General features: G+C 39.4%; 1 protein-coding gene across 7 annotated transcripts in view; it reads right to left on the bottom strand.

Moving 5' to 3' along the window:
* LOC119888525 (LIM and calponin homology domains-containing protein 1-like) overlaps positions 1 to 22,800 on the bottom strand; it is a 98,115-nt gene that overhangs the window by 29,519 nt on the left and 45,796 nt on the right. For 5 of the 7 annotated variants that reach the window (XM_038699121.1, XM_038699118.1, XM_038699119.1 and 2 more), the window contains exons 4-7: positions 14,307 to 14,413; positions 6,739 to 6,769; positions 2,865 to 2,975; positions 1,152 to 1,350 (exon numbers count right to left, since the gene is read on the bottom strand). In XM_038699121.1, the coding sequence (XP_038555049.1) occupies positions 1,152 to 1,350; positions 2,865 to 2,975; positions 6,739 to 6,769; positions 14,307 to 14,413 (448 nt within the window). Of the gene's footprint in view, positions 1 to 1,151; positions 1,351 to 2,864; positions 2,976 to 5,455; positions 5,799 to 6,738; positions 6,770 to 14,306; positions 14,414 to 16,769; positions 16,822 to 22,800 lie in introns of those variants that run through there. The other 2 variants (XM_038699124.1, XM_038699123.1) reach the window with 2 other exon arrangements.

Here is a 22,800-nt window from a genome sequence, read left to right on the forward strand (position 1 = left end):
TATGCCTGCAGCCTTCTAGTCACTTCCATTTTATCAACTAAATCAGAATTTTAAGGGTGGGAATCACGATACAATATTACCACAATACTTATTTCACGATGCTATATTATTGCGATTTTAAACTATTAAATATTGTTTTTTCCAACTTCAAATTGTGTCGCCAAAGGAAAACTCTTTTTGTCGTGGATTGCAAAAGCAATTGATTTTATTATTATAGTACCAAAAAGTTTCTCATGTACAATTTATATAATAAGATCAATGATCATTGTGTATCGATACAATATTGCCATGGAAAATATCGCGATACTATGCTGTATCGATTTTTCCCCCCAACCCTAGTTTCCACAAGTACAAATAAATCAAAGGTCTTATTTCTTAAATCACTGGACACAAATGTCATTGGATGTCATGTTGGTGAAGCCTGTGTTAACATAACTGGTACTGGTGTTTGAAACAATGACAGGTGTGAAAGCATTTATAATTGTAGCTAGGGTTGTGCATGGTTTTTTTTTGGACATTGCAGATAGACATCATTTTTCTTTAAATAAATGTAGAACAGTTTGGAACATACACGGGCATTGCGGAACGACAGCCTTTAGTACAGCCGCACATGAAACACAAACTACCTCATTAACAGTGTATGTACACTGTGCCTGTAAGCTACATTTGACCACAACAAAAACAGCAGTGCCTGAACTGAATTTCTTCCTTTTCACAAGGTACATAGCTATGGCTAAAATGAAACAGTGGCTGTAGCTTCATGTCAAAACAGGCATCATGGATATCATTCACTTTATTCTTTCAAAAAACCTTTGACTAGCACTGGGCGTTGTCCTCTGAAAACACAGGGAGGAGAAAAACAAGCTTTACAACAGTAGCACTGACAATGGACCTCATTTATCTATATACTATATCTGTACACCACAATTGACCCAAACAAAACACCCAGTACTGAATTACTTCCCTTTTACAAGGCATACGTGGCTGTGGCTAAGATGACACAATGGCCATTAAACAGATTTAACCTTCAACCTTTAATTTAAAGGGGAGTCATTCTAACCGCAACATCACACTTTCACAATCGATTCAAACAGGTACTGGTAGTGTTCTATGAGAATATGAAAGTGTGTGAAGAGTAAACTATTTCCTACCATCGCTGCTGCCACGGGCGACCAGGATGTCCGGCGACGGGGTCTGTCGTGAGCGTGAACCGAAGGAGTCCAGACTGTCGAACGAGTCCTCACGGCCGTGGCGTGGCGGGGAGAGAGAGTCACTGCGCTCAGAGTCCCAGCAGTCAATGTAGCCACTGTCCCGAATGCTGCGTTTAGGGCTCTCTGCCTCCTCTGCCTCCTGAACATTTATAAACACAAGCCCCGTTATATCAAATGCACAAATTAGCATATCATATGGTTACACAAAAGGAAAGATGCATAACAATTGACAACCTACAGAATTTAATTTTCACCTGGTCAAACCATATTTAAAAAACGTGTTTATGTTTTGTCTCACAAATATCTCACTGTTAAGTCCTAAGTGATCATTGCTAACCCTCTTGCTTTTTCTCCTTCTTCCTCTCTCTGCATTTCTCACCTTTTTTCTGCTCAAATCACTCTCTATCACTCTCTCTTCACCTCAGTGACCCCTCCCATTGTCTGTCTACAGTTTAAACAGCTAATGGAAGGTGGGGAAAGGCTTTTCCTGTCAACCAAAAGACTTCCTGTTTCTGACCCCTAAGCCATCTGTTATGCAACTCCCAAACCTCTGACAAACTCTGCATTATGTTTTCAACTAGGCTGTACTGCCGCAGAATTTCTGCCTCACTTAATCCTTGTCTAACATATATTCAGCTTTTTTTGGTGAAGCAATGACATTGCACTGTAAAGGTGCTTTGGTCAGACAGGTGGGTGTAATCAAACATATGCTGAAAAACCCAATGATACACGGCCACACATTCAACATTTAAATAATAAGTTCAGCTTCCATTTCATAAAGTATTAGAAGTGAAATGGGAAAAGCCAATTTAATTTTGAATGTGTGCACCTGACGTATTTTCCTTGAATCAATTCTTTTTTTTCACAGAACGTGGCTTTGTTTTGGTCAGCAGTAACGTGTGAACATCTGGGAAAGTAATTCTGCTGAGTTGGCAGAGATTTCTGAGTTTTATAGAACAGCAAAGGAACATCACATTGTGGAATAAATTGCATGGGGATGACATCATGGTCATGAGTGGCTGTCATAGTTTGAGTGTGTGCCTTTGGGGCTCGCTTATGCTAACTTTTCTCTGTCCCTTTTGGTCAGTAAAGGGGTGAAACCAGGTTAAGATGATTGACAATAGAGGCCGATTTAATAGAGGTCATCCCTAGACCTCAGGTGGGGGGTGTTATATGCTGCCTGAGATGATTTCTAAGAAGTCTGTGTACATCTCGTCAGAACATTTGGTGAATGCGACGATCAAATCTGTGATTTTCTGCTTACAAGAAAAAGGCAGCCTCTCTCTATATCCTTTACTCCACCAGCAGTGGTTGCTAGGAGATCTGTAATACAAATGCAACAGCAACTACTGACTGAGGGGTGGCGATGGCACGAGGGGTGGCGATGAGGCAGTGGATAAGACACATGCCTTTAGTGTGAGAGACCCTGGTTTGATTTCCACTGCGACACAGCCACCAATATTTCCCTGGGCAATACACTTAACCCCTAGTTGCTCCGGAGGAGTGCGACCTCTGACATATATAGCAATTTTAAGTCGCTTTGGATAAAAGCGTCAGCTAAATAAGTATTATATATGTATTGTCCCTGTACTTTAGATTAAGATCTTCTTCATATTTTTAGCCCTGGACAGTACTAACTATGATTTAACAAACCTTTCGCATCTGTGACAGCAGGCCCTCAAACTCTTTCAGGTCCAGTGTGGGCCCGTTGTAGGAGGTACAGCCGTTGGCAGCACGACCCAACCAGTAGATGGTAATTAGAACCTAAATGGGGTATATAGGGTTGGGGTAAAAAAACAAACAAAAAAACTGTCAGACATTATGATAAAATTAGATTATACTTTGTATATAAAGAAAACGTCAGTCAAAGCAAAGGGTTCCCATACCATAGACCGGTAGCTGCTAAATCTTTGAATAATTTAAAAACAATAGCTCATCTCAGTGCCAAGTGAAAAAAATTACAGATATGTATGAGAAAAAGGTTTCATTTCACTATATTCATGTACAAACATGGACGTACAAAATATGTATGTAGCACTGCAGGCCAACATATGAAACCTTTAAAATGGCTACAAATAATATTTTGTCAGATCATTGTTGTATTGAAGGAAGGTAAAAGTGCATGAAGTAAACAAGTAAACCATTGTCAACTCTGTTCAGTTTTTTCCCTACAAAGCAATACAAGCCGACTTTTCTGTCATTACAATCCAGCCTCTTCCAAAGAAGTTACATGTTAGCTTATGTGTCCTACACAAACATGATAAGACTGAACCATTGTTCTAACCTTGAAACCACTCTCAGACACTCCTGCTTAAGTACAGCATCCGTTCAGGGCTCACAGTGATTTATATTTGCCTGTTCGCTAGCTTAGCCCTGAGTGCATAAATTACCAGATCAACCTCATCTCCTCCAAACACAGTGACCCTGTAAAATCAGTAGCTGAAGGAGGTGTCCTTTTGACCCTTGCTTGTAACCTAATGTCCTGAAGTAATGCTGAATGTGACTGAGGAACTGAAGCTTACTGCATTCAGTGTGACTCCCTTTGGAGTCAGCTAAATGACTAAAATGCAGAATGTACAGATTGGGTGTAGTCACAGGAACATCGCACAGAGCTGCACCCTTAGCACTGTTGGCTAAGTGTTCCCGGCTATATTTACTGTGTCCATGTCAACCAGCACTCTACAGGGACTGCTTTGATAAGAAAGCTCAGCATGGCTTAATGTGTTTATTTCAGTCATAGTGTCAGTGTAAACACTGTCTGCTGTTCAAACACACTTGGAGGAAGAGCAAAGGAACTGGCATGCTCATCAGAAGAAGCACAAAGTCTTTCTGTGGCTGATTCCTGAAAGGAAAGTAGAGGGTCACCCTTATTAATGGTGCGTTCCATTTGACATGGGAAGTCGGAATTTCTGAGTTCAAAGTCGGAAATTTCAAAGGGAACGCCCCCTTAAGTTGGATTTCTGACTTGGAAAGTCAGGAGAACCGCACTACCCCGACTTTGTGATCCAAGATGGCTGCTCTGAGTATCAACAGTTAGAGAAAACTGTAATTTATACTGTTTATTAGTGTATGTGTGACTCATAGAAATGTTTGTACACAAAGTGCTGTCCAACTGCTGTCTGTGGACGTGTTACTACAGTGTTTAGTATGAGTAGATACTGCACAATGCGTTTTTTAATCAACCGGCGTAACAATAGCTAACCTGGCTAGTTGTAATCAACAGCTGGCCGAGCAAGGTTTTTTGACTTGCAACTGGTGCGACGTCAACTCGAGTGTGACATCATTCCCAGCTCCGACCTCCGCTTTCCGAGGTAAATGGAACGCACTATAATCATCAACTCTACAGCAGGGAGGGATTTAATGTTTTTGTCAACGAAACTTCGAAAGAGTGGACACCAGATCGCTGGGGATCAAACCAGAACTCAAATATAGATCAGAACTAAAGGTGATAGATTTGCAGTCTTGGCATTTGTCTTCATGTAAAATACATGCTCATGATGTTTCATCTTGCTACTGCACATATTATACAAGTACTCTACTAAAGCAATACTCCACCTGCTGTAGTTATGCTTCATTATCTGGACTGTTTAGCACCCTGAGCAGCAGTGTATTGCTTCTGTGTCACCAGTATAATGATAACATCCGTGCCAGTTCCCAATGGAAGTGGGTCAGCACCCAATGTGTTTTTAATTGCTTACTAGTATGCTTTGAATGCATCTGTATTGATTCAAAAAGCACAATGGGAAAACATGCACAGCTGTGCCTGCATGATTTAGACATGCAACACTAGACCTACAACAAGCAGTCATACTAAAACTGAAATTAAACAAAAGCATTGAGCTACAGTAGTCTAAAGAAAACATGTCAGTAGTGTCCTGACAGTGAAGTATGTACAGCGTCACACTTGCTTTGCTTTTTCAGTTTCAGCAGCTGTCTGATCTGGCAGATGTGGAAAGACCTGTCAAAGAGGTTCCACCAAAAAACATCAATCATCTCTTTGTTTCATTCATTTTTCATTTGCACACACACTTCAGAGAGGCATATACAAGGGCATGAATATCCCCGAAAAAGCAACTACAATAAACACATAGACAAAACTCCATGCATGCACACATTTATGCACATGTCGCAATCCGCAGACCTGTAGTGGCACATACAGACACAAATTCCCCATTGTAGTCATCACAATACACACATGCACACAGCTGTTCTAATTTCCACTACACAGCCATTCTTGTTCTCACCTGCACCTCCTAAACGATCATCTCATGATTTTGTGTAATACCCTCTTTTTACTTCAACATCCAATCTGTTTGCTAAACAACACCTTCATCACCAAATCAGCAAATTCTTCTTAGTGCAGTTCCTTCGCTTCTCACTATGTGATGTGCTGCAGAGACAGCTGCTATAAAATCCTAGTCCTCAGTCTGAGTCTGCAGGGCAGATCCAATGTGTAGTAGCATATCGTGGAACCAGGTCCTGGCTAGAGCATTAGCGGCAGGGATTCTGTGCGTCCTTTGCCACAAATGCTGGCTAATGTGGCTGAGAGTCCCTGTCTTTAGTCAGCTAAATGAGCTAGCAGCCCAGGCCAGCTCCACAGCTCAACACATTAACTTGTACAGTGCACAGCAGCATCACAGAGAGAGCAGGAGGGAGTGGAAGAGAGGGAGAGAGAGAGAGAGAGAGAGAGAGAGAGAGGGGGCTTTGACTGCAGAGTGGGCAGGGCTAACAATATGTGTTCTTCTTCTTAAAGCAGCATTATTAGAAAAAGATAAAAGGGTGTTGAAGTATATTTTAACAAAAAATAGACAACACTAAGACAGTAAAAATATATTTTTAGAATGAAGACAGAATAAGAAACACACAGAAGACAATAGGCAGAAGAGGAAGTACTAAACTAGATAGAAAATGCAGAAAAAGAAGAGCAGGTATAACAGAAAAGGGTATTAATGTCCACATGTTAAAAGGAAAGAATGGGTAAAGCCCCCCAAATTTAATACATATACAAAAAGCAGAACAAGGGGACCTACAAACACTACCATAAGTGGAGTCTGTGTGTAACTGACAATGCAAGAAGAGCTGCAGTAATTAACAACAAGAACAGTAAGAAGAAACTGATAGAATACTTAGAGAAGAAGACAATAGAAAAATTGAATGGAGTTGGACAATCAAGTGAATAATTAAGAGTTAAAAGACAGAAAATATTGAACAAAGGCAGGTATTTGGTGGAGAAAACCACATATGATAGATAAAAGTGGAACAGCAACAAAAGGCAAAGCTAGAATAGCTCCAAACTATAAAGCCAGACTAGAAACAGAAGAGAATGTAGTTTTGTAGTAGAATAATACAGTACATAAAGATGACTGAGGGAACTAGAGGGAACGGAACTAGTAGAGCTGCAACAGACAAAATAAGAGCAGCTGACAGTGACAACCACAGCACCATGGACCATAATAACAGTTTCCATTCAAACATACATTTAGCACACAAACAAATTATCCCACAGTAATCCAGAAGTATCACTTACATTCTTGAGCTTTCGGCTGCAGTCACTTCCCCTGAGAAAATGAGAAAGAGAGAGACAGAGAGTGAGACATTGTCTTCTGGTATTATTTAATGAAATATCTTATATAAAAATAATAGCAGACACCTTTTAAAACAACCTACACCCACATATCTATGCAGAAAAAGAAAACTAACCGACTCTATACTTCCAGTTTGTTGTTTGGTGATTTAGTTAGTTAATATTTCCAGCAATTATGATCAATGGCTGCGGTTGGACTTCTGCTATCTAAAAGATAAATTGTATCATGGAAAAAGAGTGAGGGCTCATTTGATTTGCAATTTTGCATCAGCAATTATCATTCACAAAGACTTTCTTCAACAGAAAGTCAGATGTCAGAAGAGACAGATGTCACAATGGTGGCCATAAGGTTTGACTGCCAAGTGATTTCTGGGAGGTGCAGTTCATGTACACCACAGCAGTGGCCACTTAGCTCCACAGATGTTGCCAAAATGAAAACATGTGGCTATTGCGGTTCACCACTTGAAGCTATAAATGGGAAGTGGAATGAAGCAGTTGTAAAACTGACCCCAATACACACTTGTGTTGTGGAAGTACATACTTCTAGGCTAAGAGAGGGAGACACAGCAGCACAGACAAAAAGGTACCAACAACGCACAAGACCCGGATTTCACTATTAGTCTTGACTCAAAAAAATCCATCATCTCAATTATTACTATTCTTTAACTGTTGATCTGTTCAGCCTGAGGAAAGGTCAAACATCACACAACAGAGACACACTTTTCAAATAAAGTGATGTGATATGTCACTCCTTAACTATGGAAAACAGTTACACAAAGCAACTCACAAAATAAAGTTTAATACATACTGTCCTTAAAAAATACTAATAATTTAGCAAAATTCCCCAAAAACTGAAGAAAAGTTGAAAGTCTTAAAAAATGTTCTTAGGGCAGATGAAGGCAAGAAGTACCTGCAAAATTATTCCTGCCAGAGTCTACGCACCCTAATGGGGAAGCCTGGTCATCCTCAGGTGTCAGCCTGGATGGTGACCAGAAAAGCTCTAAATAAGGAATTCAGGCTCTTTTAGTTTAATGCTTTGCAATATAACCAAGTGCTAGCCCAAAACCATCCTTAGAGGAGATCCAATCATTCTTAAAGTTGATACTGGTTTGATAAAATGGAGAGAAAACAGAATGGGAGGAATATTCTCTTTCTGGTGCTAGTCGTAAGGCGGCTGGCTGCAGCGTTTTGCAGTTTTGGTCAGAAGGAAAACATGCTGCTTTGATTATGTTTCCCTCATTATGAATAATATCTCATTATCAAGATCAGCAAGAATATCAATTTATTTTTATGGATAGGGAAGTTCATTTTACATGGATAACAGACCACCAGACTGTTTTAAGGAAAAAGATTGCATTTACATGGGTATGAAACTGTCTTAACGTAAAAAAAAAAAAAACATATGGAAAACAGGGGACTGTATTTGGTTAAGTGATATATGAATAAAGCTGGAATGATGTTCCCCAGGGCTGCAAGTAGGCGAGCACGCATGGGTGTTGCTTGGAGATGTTTCTTTTATATTTGTATCTTGAGCTGAATCAACCAATCAGCTTGTTGATTGTCCTCTGCGACTTTACCATAACACCAATGACACCCTCTTTTGCGTAGGTTCATAGAGATGTTTACGTGTATCGTTAGAGAAGTATAATTCCAGCTTGTCAACATGTCCTTCCTATGTATACACTGCACTGTAGCTATATCTACTGATCATCTAATGGATCATCTTGTATGGTTACAAAATAGCTTATAAAGATGATGGAAAATGTATTGCCCAAAATGGAAAACAGAACAGAACTTCTTCGTTATTGTCTTAGTTACATGACAGAATAATATTGCTGTCGTAATGTAAAAGTAAAATATTTTTAGAATAGAGAACATATTGATCATTTTGTTTTTGCCCAGGTTATTTTCCTTAATTCTTAATATAAATTATAAGACTAGTTTCCAAAGCCTGAGGGCCACAAAGCCCAATATACTCAACACACAAGTGACACCCAAATTGCAGTTGCGTGAGTTTTCCATGACAGCAGTGACCTTAGTTAGAGAAGAGTTAAAGAAGAGAAGAAGAGCAAGGTGAAAGTAGCTGGAGGGAATAATCTATAAACCCCCTCCTTCCTCCTCTCTTTCTGTCAGCTGACTAAATAAACACAGACAGGTTGGTTTTCTCAGCTGTTATCTTGTAGAAGCCGACAAACAGATTCCACAAGATATGAGATCATATTTAAGTTATTAGAGGGCCTATTCTACCCTTTTTTCTGTCTTTGTCTCTATCAAAGTCAATCTCAAATTTATAACCATGTTCATTTTGGAGAGTTTTCAACAGTTATGGGTTTTATTCTCACTCTTCTTTTATTTACTCATCTTACAAACTATAAATATAAAATATATTAAAGGAAATAGTCACTTTTGAAAAGTTTGCAATAGTTATGTTCTTTGTTAAAACTTCTACAGAACAAGAAAATTCAATGATGAACTTGATGATGATTTATTTTTTATATTTAGTTATATTTTCTCCAAATAAAAAAAGTATTCTACCTACAATTTTTTGCTTAAAATTAGAAAAGCTGAAGGGAAATGTCACATTGAGCAAAGTTTTATCAGTGAAACAGTGCAAATCATTACAATAGAAAAGCATTTGCTACATAAATAACGATGCAGACTTTGCACAACCAGTTTGTCTATTATTATTAACTGGATATAGAAGTCCTAAATCTTTTATTTTTATTTGCCAAGAGAAACCTCCTAGTAATGTACCAGACAGGCTCCATGCTATGTGATGGATGGTTAAATTGTTGAATTACAAAATGGAATAACTTACAATACTTGAACACAGTTAAGAGTAGCAGCAATTCAATAAAATATTAATGAAATCCTGAAGGGCTTGTGTTTTCTTCTGGACTTGCATTTCTGTTTTTCATCATGCATTTCTACACAATTGAGGAAAATAAATTTGTATTTTATTTATTGAGGCATTTCAAAACTTTAAAATAATAGAAATGCACTCTCTCTCTTTCCTCATCAGAAACCAATACATTCACACACACTCACACACCGACCCACAGCCATCAAGAGCAAATTAGGATTCAGTATGGAGGAGCTAGGGATCGTCCTTCTGATTAGTGGACCCGCTCCTGAGCTGCAGACGCCCTGTCACTTATCTTGGAAGTCAATCTGTTTCCATCAACACGCAGAGGAACAGGAGATATTTTAGGCGTGAGTTCATAGTGTACCAGAACCAGCCTGTCTTTACGCCTCCTCTTCAAAGCCGTTTCTTAGATGAGTAAATACCTGTCCAGAGACTCATGGGGGAGAAGCACCAAAACTGCTTCCTGCCATGGGTACAAGCTACAAAAAAATACCTTCCTTGTGAGACAGGGTTACATAACAACTGTCAATAGTACAAGGTCACTTAAACAAGGACACCAATGCTTCCTTTTAAGTTTGTAACTGTTTACTGACAGCAGAGGCATCCAAAATGAACAAAATATGGTCAGAAAGTATTTCATGTGGCAACATTTACTCTTGTGCTGAAGCAAAAAAGCAGGTGGGACAGGATAAAAGCATAAACACAGCTTACCAATTAAACAGCTTTTTATCAAACACTTTTTTGTCATTACCCTGTATGTCCTTGCACTGTAGGCAAGTAGTGTCTCTCCTCTGCTGCGTGTAATATTTTGCCATGCGGTTATATAAAAAAGGATAGAAATGATGGTTTCTTGAATGAGAAGTTAATCCTGCTTCCGCTCTCAAACAGGCTGACCAATGGAGAGCCTTTGAATTTCACATGTCAATCTGACTGAACTACAACTACTATGTGACTACAGACAATATATTTTAGGATAGGCTGTGTGGGTTGTATTCAAAAAAATTTTTAGTAGAGGAAGAAGACAACGATGAAGAAGAGGATGAAGAAGAAGACGAAGACGAAGAAGCATGTGAATGCACTGTGAGTCGCTGGTTGCAATTCGCAACCCTCTCTAAAACCACTACACACACACTGAACCTTTAAAATTCATTCAAAGTTGATTGTTCAAAAAAAGTGACAGCCTTAGCACACATAATGTTGGTTTATGTCACGTGACACCCAGCACCAGGGAAAAAAACAAAAATAACTTAATTTGTAAATTTCACACAGGTGTCTCCTGTGTATTACTAGTCAATGTCAATGTCAAGCTATGTTAACAAAATAATTGTGCAAAAAATAATGGTAAAAATATCATTACATTATTATTGAAGAAATGTAAATGAGGCATAGACAGGGGTCCATGGACTATTACTGAAAATAACACAACACACGTCCTGACAAAGCCAGTCAAGCAGCTCCTCCTGAGACCAGATAATATTAGCACTGTCCTCTCTCTCTCTTTCCCCTCATCTCCAGCAGTACCTTTCTAAACTCATGTGAATGAAACCACATTGTTGCACAGCCAGCATGAGGAAAGCACATGCAACACACACACACTGACACACCCACACGTTCACACAAACATATAAATAAATAAACTATATGTACTTGCCTTTGTTATCAAGCAACAAAATAAGAGTCATGGTTCAGTGAGTGATGTAAACCCTTGCACTGTATTTGGACAGAGAACAGTTGTGTCTAACAGATATGCTTTTGTTTCTTCACTGAAACAGGCTCTACAAACTTCCACTGACTCTCAGTTATTTATGTTGGCAGTGGACTGGGCGATTGTCTGATGCAAAGAATGACAAAACAGGGTGACAAAGAGTGACACTTAGAGAATCACACACCCAGTGATTCAGACAAGCGATCTACTAACACACCACTGAACTATTCATCATCAACACTCGGTCCATCCACTTAATAAATTACAAGCCTTCTTTCATTAGCAAAATTTGCACCAATTCTCCAGAAAAGCTACTAAATGGACCTTGAGGTGAGATTGTTTTGTTAGCTCCTCTTTCTAAGGCAAGAGTGAACTTGCCACTGGAAGAGAAGTCCTTAAAGATTCCCTAAAGCTCAGAAAATGGGAATTTAATCATCTACAATTCAGCAACAACTGGGCACTAGGGATGCAGCGATTACCGGATTTCACTATTAACCGCACCTTAAAATGTCATGGTTAATTAATCGTAAAGGCCCCACTACACAAGTGTTTCTGTTGCACGGAACTAAACTGTGGCAAATTGCACAAAACGAAAACAAAGTTACAGGAGCGGTGCACAAGCTGAAGTGTTGCGCTTATCAGAGACTACTGAACTTTTACATTTATTCATTTAGCTGACACGTTTATCCAAAGCAACTTACAATTGCTATATGTCAGAGGTCGCACAACTGGAGCAACCCTGGTCTCTTACACAAAAGGCAAAGTCTTACCCATTGCGCCATCACCACCCACTGCACACTGGCTGAACTTGCAGAGGGACTAAGCTGTGAAGCTTTATTTCCACCAGAGACACGGCTGAAGTTGGCAGTGTGGGAGCATTTCAGGTATACCAAGTCTGACCAGGGCGTTACTGAAGATGACTGATCACCTGTTCAAAAACTTGCCGTTAAAAGGTTGCTGCTAAAGGAGCAAATAACTACATTAAACTTGATGCAGCACCTGCGGGATCACCACCCAGCTTTGCATGCCCAAGTAAAGGTAGACCTAATACATTATTTTAAATAACATAGCAAGTTGGTAGGAAATCAAATATAAACCTGTCACTTAAAATCGAGCTTTCAGTGCAACGTAAACAAACAAAACAGCATGAAACCTTTCAGACCCACTGCAACGACAGCCCCACTGCGCTATGAGGCCCATTATTTTTTAATGGCTTGCGCCGCACCAGGGTTGTTTGTTGCTGCGTTGAGCAACGTGCACCGCACGGTGAGCTCGCGTACACACCACGGTCAAAGAAGTTGAACTTTAGTGCTGAGCAGTGCAAATCGCTTATTTTCTGAAAGCGCCTTTATGGAAGACAGAACGTAGTCCTTATAACACCTTCAGTCACTGAACATTTAAGGTTACATCATGTTGTCTTCTGTCTGTGCTGAAAATGTTGACTTTCAGGACTATAGGCTACCAATTCACTGCATTTCAGTTAACACTGCACTCACTAATTTTCACTAAAACATATGTATGGATGAGAGTTGATACAGTTTATTCCCCTCCTTTGTGGGGGATAAAAGTTAATATTCCTCTTAATAATACTTACATATATAGAAATATAATTGTTAATGTAATTAAATATTAAAAATCAACTTAAGTCGTTACTAGTGTTGTGAAATTAATTAATGCATAATAATCGTAATAATCGTGAAACCGTGATTATTTCTCTGACAATAATCGTACCAACAAAATCTGTAATCATTGCATTCCTACTGGGCAAACTCCATCTGCTGCCACAAATCAGGCCTTCATTGCTTGCTCATATATTATTGTTAAATCACTGTTATACGTCGGATTTATAGACTGTATAAAAGAAGTGGACGTAGCCAACGTGACGACACCCACTGGGTTTTGGACTACAGTTTTGAAGACTTGAGTTTGGCATTTTGGCAGTAGCCAAAAAACCAGAAGTGTCCATATATGGACGAGAGCGTGGGACTAGCTAACTTGGTAAGGTGCATCTGTAATCCACGTTAACTGTGATATTAATTAGGAAGCTAATTTTGGCTGGTGAAAAACAGGCTTTAAATAACGTGTACTTAACTGAAAAAATCTACCAAAAAAATGAACACTTAGTACAACCAAACGCTGGAAAAGACATTTTTAGACAACCAAAATGTTCCAATTAACTTTCATTAACTGAAATCACACGGTGAAAGGATCAAAGTTCTTAGATGAAGACACCAACAGCACCCCAAAACAAGTTCAAGGTTAGTTAAATGTACACAGTGCAGCAGATATGATTCGCCTCTATCCTGACTAACTGTAGGTCCCTGTGGTAGCAACTTGTCAATCACAAGGCACCATGCTCTATTCTACTGTAAGTGGGACCATAATTTACAAAATGAGCTTCATGCTGTATTAAAGAGGGTTTACTGAGGTAATAAATCAAGTAAGAAGTAGGGTCATTTTCTCATTAACATCTGTACAATCTCACTTCTTTTTGAAACCAGTACAGTCTCCCCTCCTGGCCATTAGAAAGAATGCAGGTTTGGCTTCACTTTCCATCACACTACATCAAAGTATGATGATCCAAAAATCCTTTCTTCTTGTCACTATAACACTGCTGCGTCCGAGCCTCATAAATTTAGCGGGGGCCAGAGGTATGGTTATGTTTAATATTGTACACGGTTCCTTACAAATAAACTAGATAAATAAAAAAAATATATAATCACCTTTAAGGGTTGACTTTTAGTAATGGTCATACATCTCTAAATAATAAAGTAATTACTATGCTACATAGAGAACCTTTTAAAAAGATCTATAACTTTCCTGTCAAAGACTTCTTCAAATGGTGCTTAGGAACAAATTTGAAAGAAATACACAAACACACACATACACACAAACACAAAAAGTAGAGCAGAAATGTAACACTAAAGCTTTGAGTCTTACTTAGCGGTAGGGCGAGTGGACGTGTCCTGCAGGTCTCCAGGGTCAAACAGCTGGGAGCCTTTCAGTCCCAACTCTTCACAGCCGCGCAGAAACACACTGAGGTTGTCCTGCACAGAACACACACACACACAGTTTCATCAGGACAAATACGCTGTTTGCAAAGAGCGAAGGCAAAGCAAGGTCAGGTTCATTAACTGCACAAGGTCATGGTGCACACACACTTCTTTGAATCACTTTAAATCATTCAGTTATTGTACAAAATACACCACTGGCATTACTACAACACAGCAAATAAAATAAAGTTAAGTCTGGCTCATTATTTTACACACTGTTAATTCAAATATGGACACTACATTGACATTTTTTTCGGGAATCCTGTGGGTCATGGGATACCTGTGGGATTCCTGCGGGATAGTCAATTTCACTATTCATCAAGTGAATGGAACGAGACAGGCAAAAAATAGTAACTGGGAGCAAGCGGGACAGGAATCAAACGTTTTACATATAAATATGTAATTTCTAATATGAATAAATGCTATTTTCTACTGTTTTTTTATTTTTAAATCAGGAATGGGATAGGACGGGAGCTATTCCGGGATTTGGACTGTTCTTTTCTTACCCTTTCATAGGATTGGGACAGGATAGGATTATTTTTTTGGTAGCGGGATGAGACAGGATTGAAATCCACTCCAGTGTCACCCTCTAATAGACACATATCTAAACACAGCTGAAGAATTACCTCTACACTACAGTAAATCTATTCTCAATGACATAATGACTCCCCTAATCTTAACGCTACTATTAAATATAACCACGATTTTAACCTTAAACTTTTCAACCAGCTTTGTAACATTACAGTGTGGGTAGTCTATGCAAATAGCAAATGGTTTATTTCCCTCCATGTTGCCTGCACCCAGAGCTCCCCAAATTGTACTTCCGCATTTTTCGTAAGCCCTCCTCCACGGACAGTCAAGCCGAGTGAGGGGTGGCTCCTTACCGCTCCAAAATCAAAATATCCTGTCCAAAGTCACTTGGCTAAAACAACCATTGGCAGAAGGCAATGTTCCTTTAGATATGGAAGAAATTTGAATAGTGTAATGTGCAGACATTTTATATGCTACTTCTATGAACCAGAACACAGTGCAGAGGAATTACGGTTTATGGACAACAAAGAGGCAGCCTAAGCTGAGCATCAAGCATCACCATTAGTAGCTCTGACTGGCTATTTGTCCGAGTTGGGAAAGTTTGGGAGTGGCAGCCTTGGAAGGCAATGGGCCCGGTACAACCAGGTTGTTGTAGGTTTTCTACCTTTTGAGTAAAAGGGAAAACCACAGGCCTTATCCTTTGTTTTCTTCTTAACCTTTATTTAACTAAGAAGTCACATTGAGATTAAAACCTCTTTTACAAGTGAGACCTAAAATTGGTGCTACATGACCTTTCTCTGGTTATACTACTGTCTACTGTATAGGCAGCCTTGTATTATCAAAAGACCATCTTTCCAGCAGTGAAATATGGCTTTAAACAAAGTCTTAACCCTCAAACAACCATATAAAGAGCAGGTGAACAGTTTCAGGTTCCTGGGAATCAGCATCACAGAGAACCTCACATAGTCATCTCACATTTCCACTCTGGTGAAGAAAGCTCAAAAACAATTGTATTTCTTGAGGAAGCTTAAGAAGGTTTTCAGCTTTTAGAGAGGAGCAATAGAAAGCATCCTGACTGAAAATATCGTAAACTGGCATGGGATGTGCACGGCACAGGACCAGAGGGCTCTGCAGTGGGTGATTAAAACTGCTCTAAAGATCGTTTTATACCAAACTCCCGAGCGTCAGTGATATCAGTGAAGTGAGGTGATTACACAGAGCCCAAAGGATACTAAAGGACAGTACCCACACAGCCTGTTCACCTGTTTGCCTGTTTCTGTTGTCGCAACACCAGACTGTTTTCACCCAAGCTATCTGACTTTTAAAGTCAAATTCATTCTCAGCACTGCTCCACTGTTAGTTTACCATTTTTTAAATTCCTTCTATATCAATATATATTGTCTGCTACGTAGCAGAAGGTAGTTACGAACTCAATTTCACTCTATAACCTGTTGTACTGTGTCAAAATAAATCTGCCTTGTACCTACCGGACAAGCTGTCTTCATAGTCCAAAAAGGTTTTACAAGTGTAAAAATAGGTCCTCACAAACAGAACTGTACAAGAACATTCATATAGATAATTTGATACAACATCAATATACCTTTTTACTGAACATTAAGCCTCTTACTCTCTGATACACACACACACACACCTCTGAACAACCCTTTCAAGGTCTCTCTGTCAGGCAAGCGTATACAAACACATGTAGATATGTAAAACTACAAGAGATGACAAGGGTCCAGGCAACTTATTTTACTATTTGACGAGGATTAATTCTTCTCTTTTGCACACACACACACACACAAAAAAATCAGGATACCTGCTCGACAGAAACGTGACACCACCAGGTTTTGTGGCCAGCTTCCGTACATCTCCTCTCAGATTACTCCAACTTTCACTCTTCACCTTTAGCTTACTTAACGTGCCTCCTGCTTCCTTTTTATCTCTCCTCCTTCACCTGCTTCCCTCGATCATTCTGTCTTTCTTTTCCTCTCTATCTTTCACTCTCTCCCCATCTTCTTGGTCTTTCTCCCTCGCTCCCCTCTGCTCTCAGACAATCTCTTTGTTGGACGCAACCTGAGCCAAGCTCTCCTCTCCCTTTCCCAGGATCTCTCTTTCGGTTTCCGTCTCTCTATCCTTCAGAGGGACACAGCCAAAGCCCCTCTCTCTCTTTCTCTCTCTCTCTCTGGGTGTCACCACTTCCTCTCCACCCTGATTGTCCCAAGCACTCACTCTTTATCTCTATCACGCACCAAAACACAAATACAATGTTCTTAAATTCACATACAATATGCACACATTTAGATAAAATGCAGTTTTATATATGCATCCTTCCAAGTGTTCCACGCACGCAACTGCGAGACTTATTTATATGTACTCACAAAACACATAAACACACATTTGGAAACACTTGTTCTCACAATCCTTTCCCATTCATAATAAAACACCCTCTCCATACACACCCTGCAGCTTCCTGTGTTTTTGGGACAGGGCCATCTCTGCTCTCCCAGAGAAGCAAATCCACCCGCCCACACACACACACACGCACACACAAACACACACACACACACACACACACACACACCTCTCTTTGAGTGAGGACACAACAATCTCTTTTGACAGTTTTACTCCAGGGAGGACACAGCTACAGTGTTATTAAGTAGCATTCAATTAATATCAGTGTGGGCTCTCCTTAAGAACATTTTCCAGATATCAGAAATGAGCTATCACTCTAAACAATAAGGGACTCCCTTGGGGGTGGGGGGGTGGGGGCTGTAACAGGGACCAAATATGACCCAAATCTCCCCATAAGTGGGGATTCTGTAGTAATGTTTAACAACTGGGAGGATCTTTCAAATACACAGAAAGTACATAAACAAACCTCTCTGCAGTTGAGCAAGCATACTTAATCCATGCTTACTTAAATTGGAGTTGCTGGCTAACTGTGGAAGAGAGCAGAAGCTATTGGCAGCTCTCAGCTTTTGATGTTTGTTCTCAGGTGAGTAATAAAAAATGAAATAAAAACAATGCAATCATGGTTGCTATAATAATGTGCCTATCAGCCCTACCTGCATGTTGTGCTATAGGCACTGTAAAGAGACATGCCCTTAGGACCTGTATGATAAGAAGCCACTAAACCATAGAGAAGTATAAAATGGGGAGCATTTGAAAAGTTCTAGCCAGGGGCTAGATGAGGATCTGGTGGTGTTGACAACAACAACAACAATTTCAGCTATTACAAAGCAGCTTCAACTCTAACTTCAGTAGTTAAAGAACGTCTAACTACATTTTTCTCCCTTAGCTGGTATTTCACACGGCCTGGATTCATAAACATTGAAATTAAACAGGCTTATTTAGTAGAAACTTGCATAATGGCAGGATCATTTAATGGGTGTTTGGAGAGTGTGAGAGTGTTTGTGTCTTAAGAAGTGAGCATAACTTTGTGGTGATTTGCAGGTCACTGCCAGAGGAAACTGGGCGTCTACCGCAATGAAATGACTGACAGCTGAATGTGTTTGTAGAAGGACAGGGAGGTAGGAGGTTAACTCTGACACAAAGTCATAATAAATTGAGGCAAAAGTTATTCCCAGTGTGGAAATACCAACATTGGTAAAATAAGCAAGTGATAAAATGAAGTAATAAATACAGCATAATTAGACATCTAAAATGGCATTTAGAACCAAATCTAAACACGTTTAGAGTTAAAAGTTAAGGATTATTTGGAATTAGCAGTAGACCGAACTCTATAAACACAAATTAACATAAAGTAAACCCCAATTGTCTGAGAGCACCACATTCCAGGTTCCAGCATTACTGGCTGTGCATATGATGATGATTAGTATTGTGTGTGTGTGTGTGTGTGTGTTTGCTGTAGTTACATGTGTATAAGTGTGTGAGAAGAAAAAAAAAGGTTCCTTTGAACATAACTCCCTCACTGTAATCAATATCGTACAACCACGATTAGACGACCAAGGTTTCTCAGGGAAGAGGATCAGTGTTCACGCCCTGATATTGGTTCTTGACAGAATCCAGAGGAAAGCTGCCCAGGATTAGGAAACAAGCCACTTGGATGTCAGTAAGATATGTTCCTGATTATTTTTCTCCCTGGAAGGATAACACTTGAAAATAAGACTGTGCCTCAAATGTTCCACGCTCAAAAGACACCAAAGTGCTGCATGTGTTGTTGTGACATTTAGTTTTTTTGGGATTCACCATTACATACTGATATTACACAGAAGAAGAAAAATTATATTTGTTGTAATGGTCAGTTTCTACGCATACTAATTAGAGTTAGACCAGCATGTCAGCCAATACTGGCCAATTGCAGTTATTTCAGTACCTGTGAATATGAATATATATAATATAGATACTGCATGTTTTTTAGAAACAGTGGTGTTCAGAGCAGCCTGACAAGCTAATCTTTCAACTGCAAAATGTCTTGCTCAAAAAATTCAATATTTATCAAAAATGAGTAATGGACGGGCCATAATACACACATATTTTTTAGTTTAATTTTATTCATTTATCATTTTCTAGTAAACTCCTCGTTATATCCGAGATGTAAGCGTTTCTGGTACTAAGAAATATATCCTTCTGCATGACCGACATGATATTTTAGTTTATTTTATGGGCTTGAAAAGAACTCACTGCAAATGAATATGAAACTCCCTAAAGCTGGAATTACAAGGGTTTTACATAAAACTATGAAGTGTTTATTTTATTATTTTTATGTACGTCACTGAAATGTAACACAAATACCAGTTGCCCTAAACTTAAAAACAACACATTTTTAAACATGAATTACTACCATTCAACTTGCAGGGTAATCTCCACTGCGTGTCTTGTTTACACACCGTAAAACATGAGCATACCAGTCGGCTCAGAGACGGCTGGGAACAGAGCACGAAACAACCAAACTGCTCAGACGAACACTGAGCCCATACAGGCCGAGCTGCCAAAGCACGGAGGTAGCTGCTCTAATTACAAAACAGCCAAACCTCCTCAGAGACTCATTTTCCCATTACCCCCCAAACAGGAAGAGGAAGGGGGAGTAGCCTATGTTTTATTAGGGTGGGCCAGATAACAGCAGACTCCTTGTTTATGTGTTTCTCACCTCTTTAATCACAGCCAAGAGGAAGACAAACCCCTGCAACACCACAGGAAGCTATAGGGCAGAATTATGAAACCAAAGTATGGATGGTCATATTGTTTAGACAGGAATAAAACCAGCAGGGGATATTTCTTTTACCTTTCAAACTTCTGATGTAAACATGTTGTCTTCAGTGGATGATGCATCTGCCCCTTTGGGCCAATTAGTGATGGTCATGTAATGTTTTTCGTCTTTTAACTGCACTGCGTCACTGCTGTTTGAGATACCATACAAATTTGTGACACAAACTAAAAAATAGAGTTAGCAATCACACCATCTTTGAAGTATCATCCACAATAACAAATAAAAAACGCAACTATATGGCCCCAAAATTGCCATCAAGTTGAATCAATGCCTCATTTACACTAACAAAAAATGGACAAGCAGCTATTTGTTACTGGGCTTACATAACAAACAAGTGTTGACGGTAGTGTGTCCACTTGCCATTGATATCATTATAATGAAGTGGAGCTGCTAATGCAAATCCAATTTTCTCATTTGATTTTGGCAGTTTGATTTATCCTACTGAAATCAAGATTTGACAATTAAACACTTCATTAAACAAGTTTTTACATTGTACTGTTGCTAGGTAGAAAAGTGGCACTGTGCCCTGATTGATCAATGACAGCCCTTACGAAGCCTTTAAAACACTAATAAAGACATGACTGTCAACCAGTGCAGATGATTAGAGTCCATTAGGCCGCAAATAGAGGAAAACGATCGATTATTGTGAAAAACACCGGATGGTAAAATCAGATGAAGAAATATTTGTTTACGTATAGATCACATACCAAATGAAGTGAGTACAGAAGCTCTTGGGTTTAAAAGCTCTAACAGGATAATCAATTGTTATTTTAGCAGTGATTGTGTTGTGAGAAAAATAAAAGGCCTGTAAAGACCGCAACGGTTTAATTATCCACCACTTGTAAAAAGCCAGAGAAGGCTTATTGGCAGCCATTAGTAACGCCATGAGATAAGAAAAGCCCAACTTAGACTTCCTGGTCTGTTCTGAAATGCTGTGGTCCAAATAATACCAAGCTCCATTTTCATGTATACCATCATCATGTTTTAACCTCATTATGTTCATAGGGACTCGTTCAATAAATACAATAATAAACGCAATCTTGACTTCCTGTACCAGTGCCAATAAGGAAATAAAACAACCTGGCGGTTTCATTTATTTAATCACACTGTTGTGGCCTGTATTTGATATAAATAATAATGACACATTTTCACAATGGGAGATGGCAACAGATATTTGCTTTAAAAACACGCTGAAAAGGGAATAAAAGAATCTCAGTATGTGGCCAGTATTAGTGCTAATTCACAGATCTATCAAACCATCGCAGATACAGTGTTTCTAATTCTAAATACAAAGCTTTGACCTGTTGTGTACTGTTTTACAAGATTATCAACAAATTACCCACAATGTTAAACAACTATTTCTTACAGTTTTAGAAGTTAGGAATGCAAGTGAGAGCAAGTTTGGAAAGAAAGAGAGACGGAAGTACACAGCGTGAGCTCCTATGTGATCAACTTTCAGTGTGCCTCTGTTAACATGTCAGTCCTGCTCCAGAAAGGTCACTTCATCCAGATCTTAAGACATCATGAAAGGGCTCCACTGTATTGCACTGTACTCTACTGAAATGTATCAGTGTTCATGTCTACTAAAATTCACAGGCTTTCATTCAAAGCAGGAGGTGATTCTTAAATAAAACCAGCAGCAGCAATGTACATTATTCAGTATTCTTCCTACTCAGAGGAAAGAAAACTTGACAGTTTAAGTGAATCAAACAAATTTTGCTTAGTAAATACAACGGAAAGATAAATTTATGTTGATATTGCGTCAAGAGGTTTTTACAGAAAGGACGTTTACAGATGATATGTGTCAGCAAAACTGTCTTACTGTACAGTAAGTGGGCCATTAAGGGCTTAGTGTCACACACAGGTACTGATGGACACCTTGGCTGCGAGGACAGAAAAGTGAGATCTTTCAGATAATCAAACTCTGATAACACACCTGGTACTGTATAATGTAAAGTCTGCCCAAGCCACTAAATCTGCATGTCACATGATTATCGCGACAACATCCACCAATGTGTCCCTGAGGAAAACACTTTATCCCTAGTTGCTTCAAAGGCGAGCGACCTCTGACAGTAGGGCTGGGCGGTATATCGGTATCTGAGGTATACCGATATAATTTCAAAAGAGATATGAAATTAGACAATACCGTTTATACCAATATAGTTTGATGTTGAGTTAAGGCGTTTGCGCCTCTCCCTTCCTCACCGCGCAGCCCCACCCCTCCCTCTGCGTCTGCACGCAGCCGTCTACCCACAAACTCTCTAACAAGATGGCGGTAGAGAAAGTGCCGGTTGACACTGACCTGGCTTGTAAAAAGAAAAACACGGTTCATTCAGTGTTTCCTCACACATACACTTTACTTCGGTGGGCCCCCAGGTTAGGTGGCACATTGTAGCATTTATCAAAGAAACACAGTGATTACGTTACAAGTCACAACACAGTGGATTTGGACATGGTAAAGCGCCAATGAACACACCAGTCAGAAGTTATTCGTTAGCTAAAGGCTACGTCGTCAACACACCTCCTCAACAAGAAGCTCAGCTGCTGCTGTGAAAGGAATCACGGGAGGAAAAGTCCAGAAGACAAGTTCTGTTTTTTTTCTGTGACTTTATACAGC

This window comes from Micropterus salmoides, unplaced genomic scaffold (assembly GCF_014851395.1).
Source record: "Micropterus salmoides isolate LMB-PRFRI ecotype aquatic unplaced genomic scaffold, ASM1485139v1 Ms_hic_scaffold_5, whole genome shotgun sequence".
Lineage (NCBI taxonomy): Eukaryota > Metazoa > Chordata > Actinopteri > Centrarchiformes > Centrarchidae > Micropterus > Micropterus salmoides.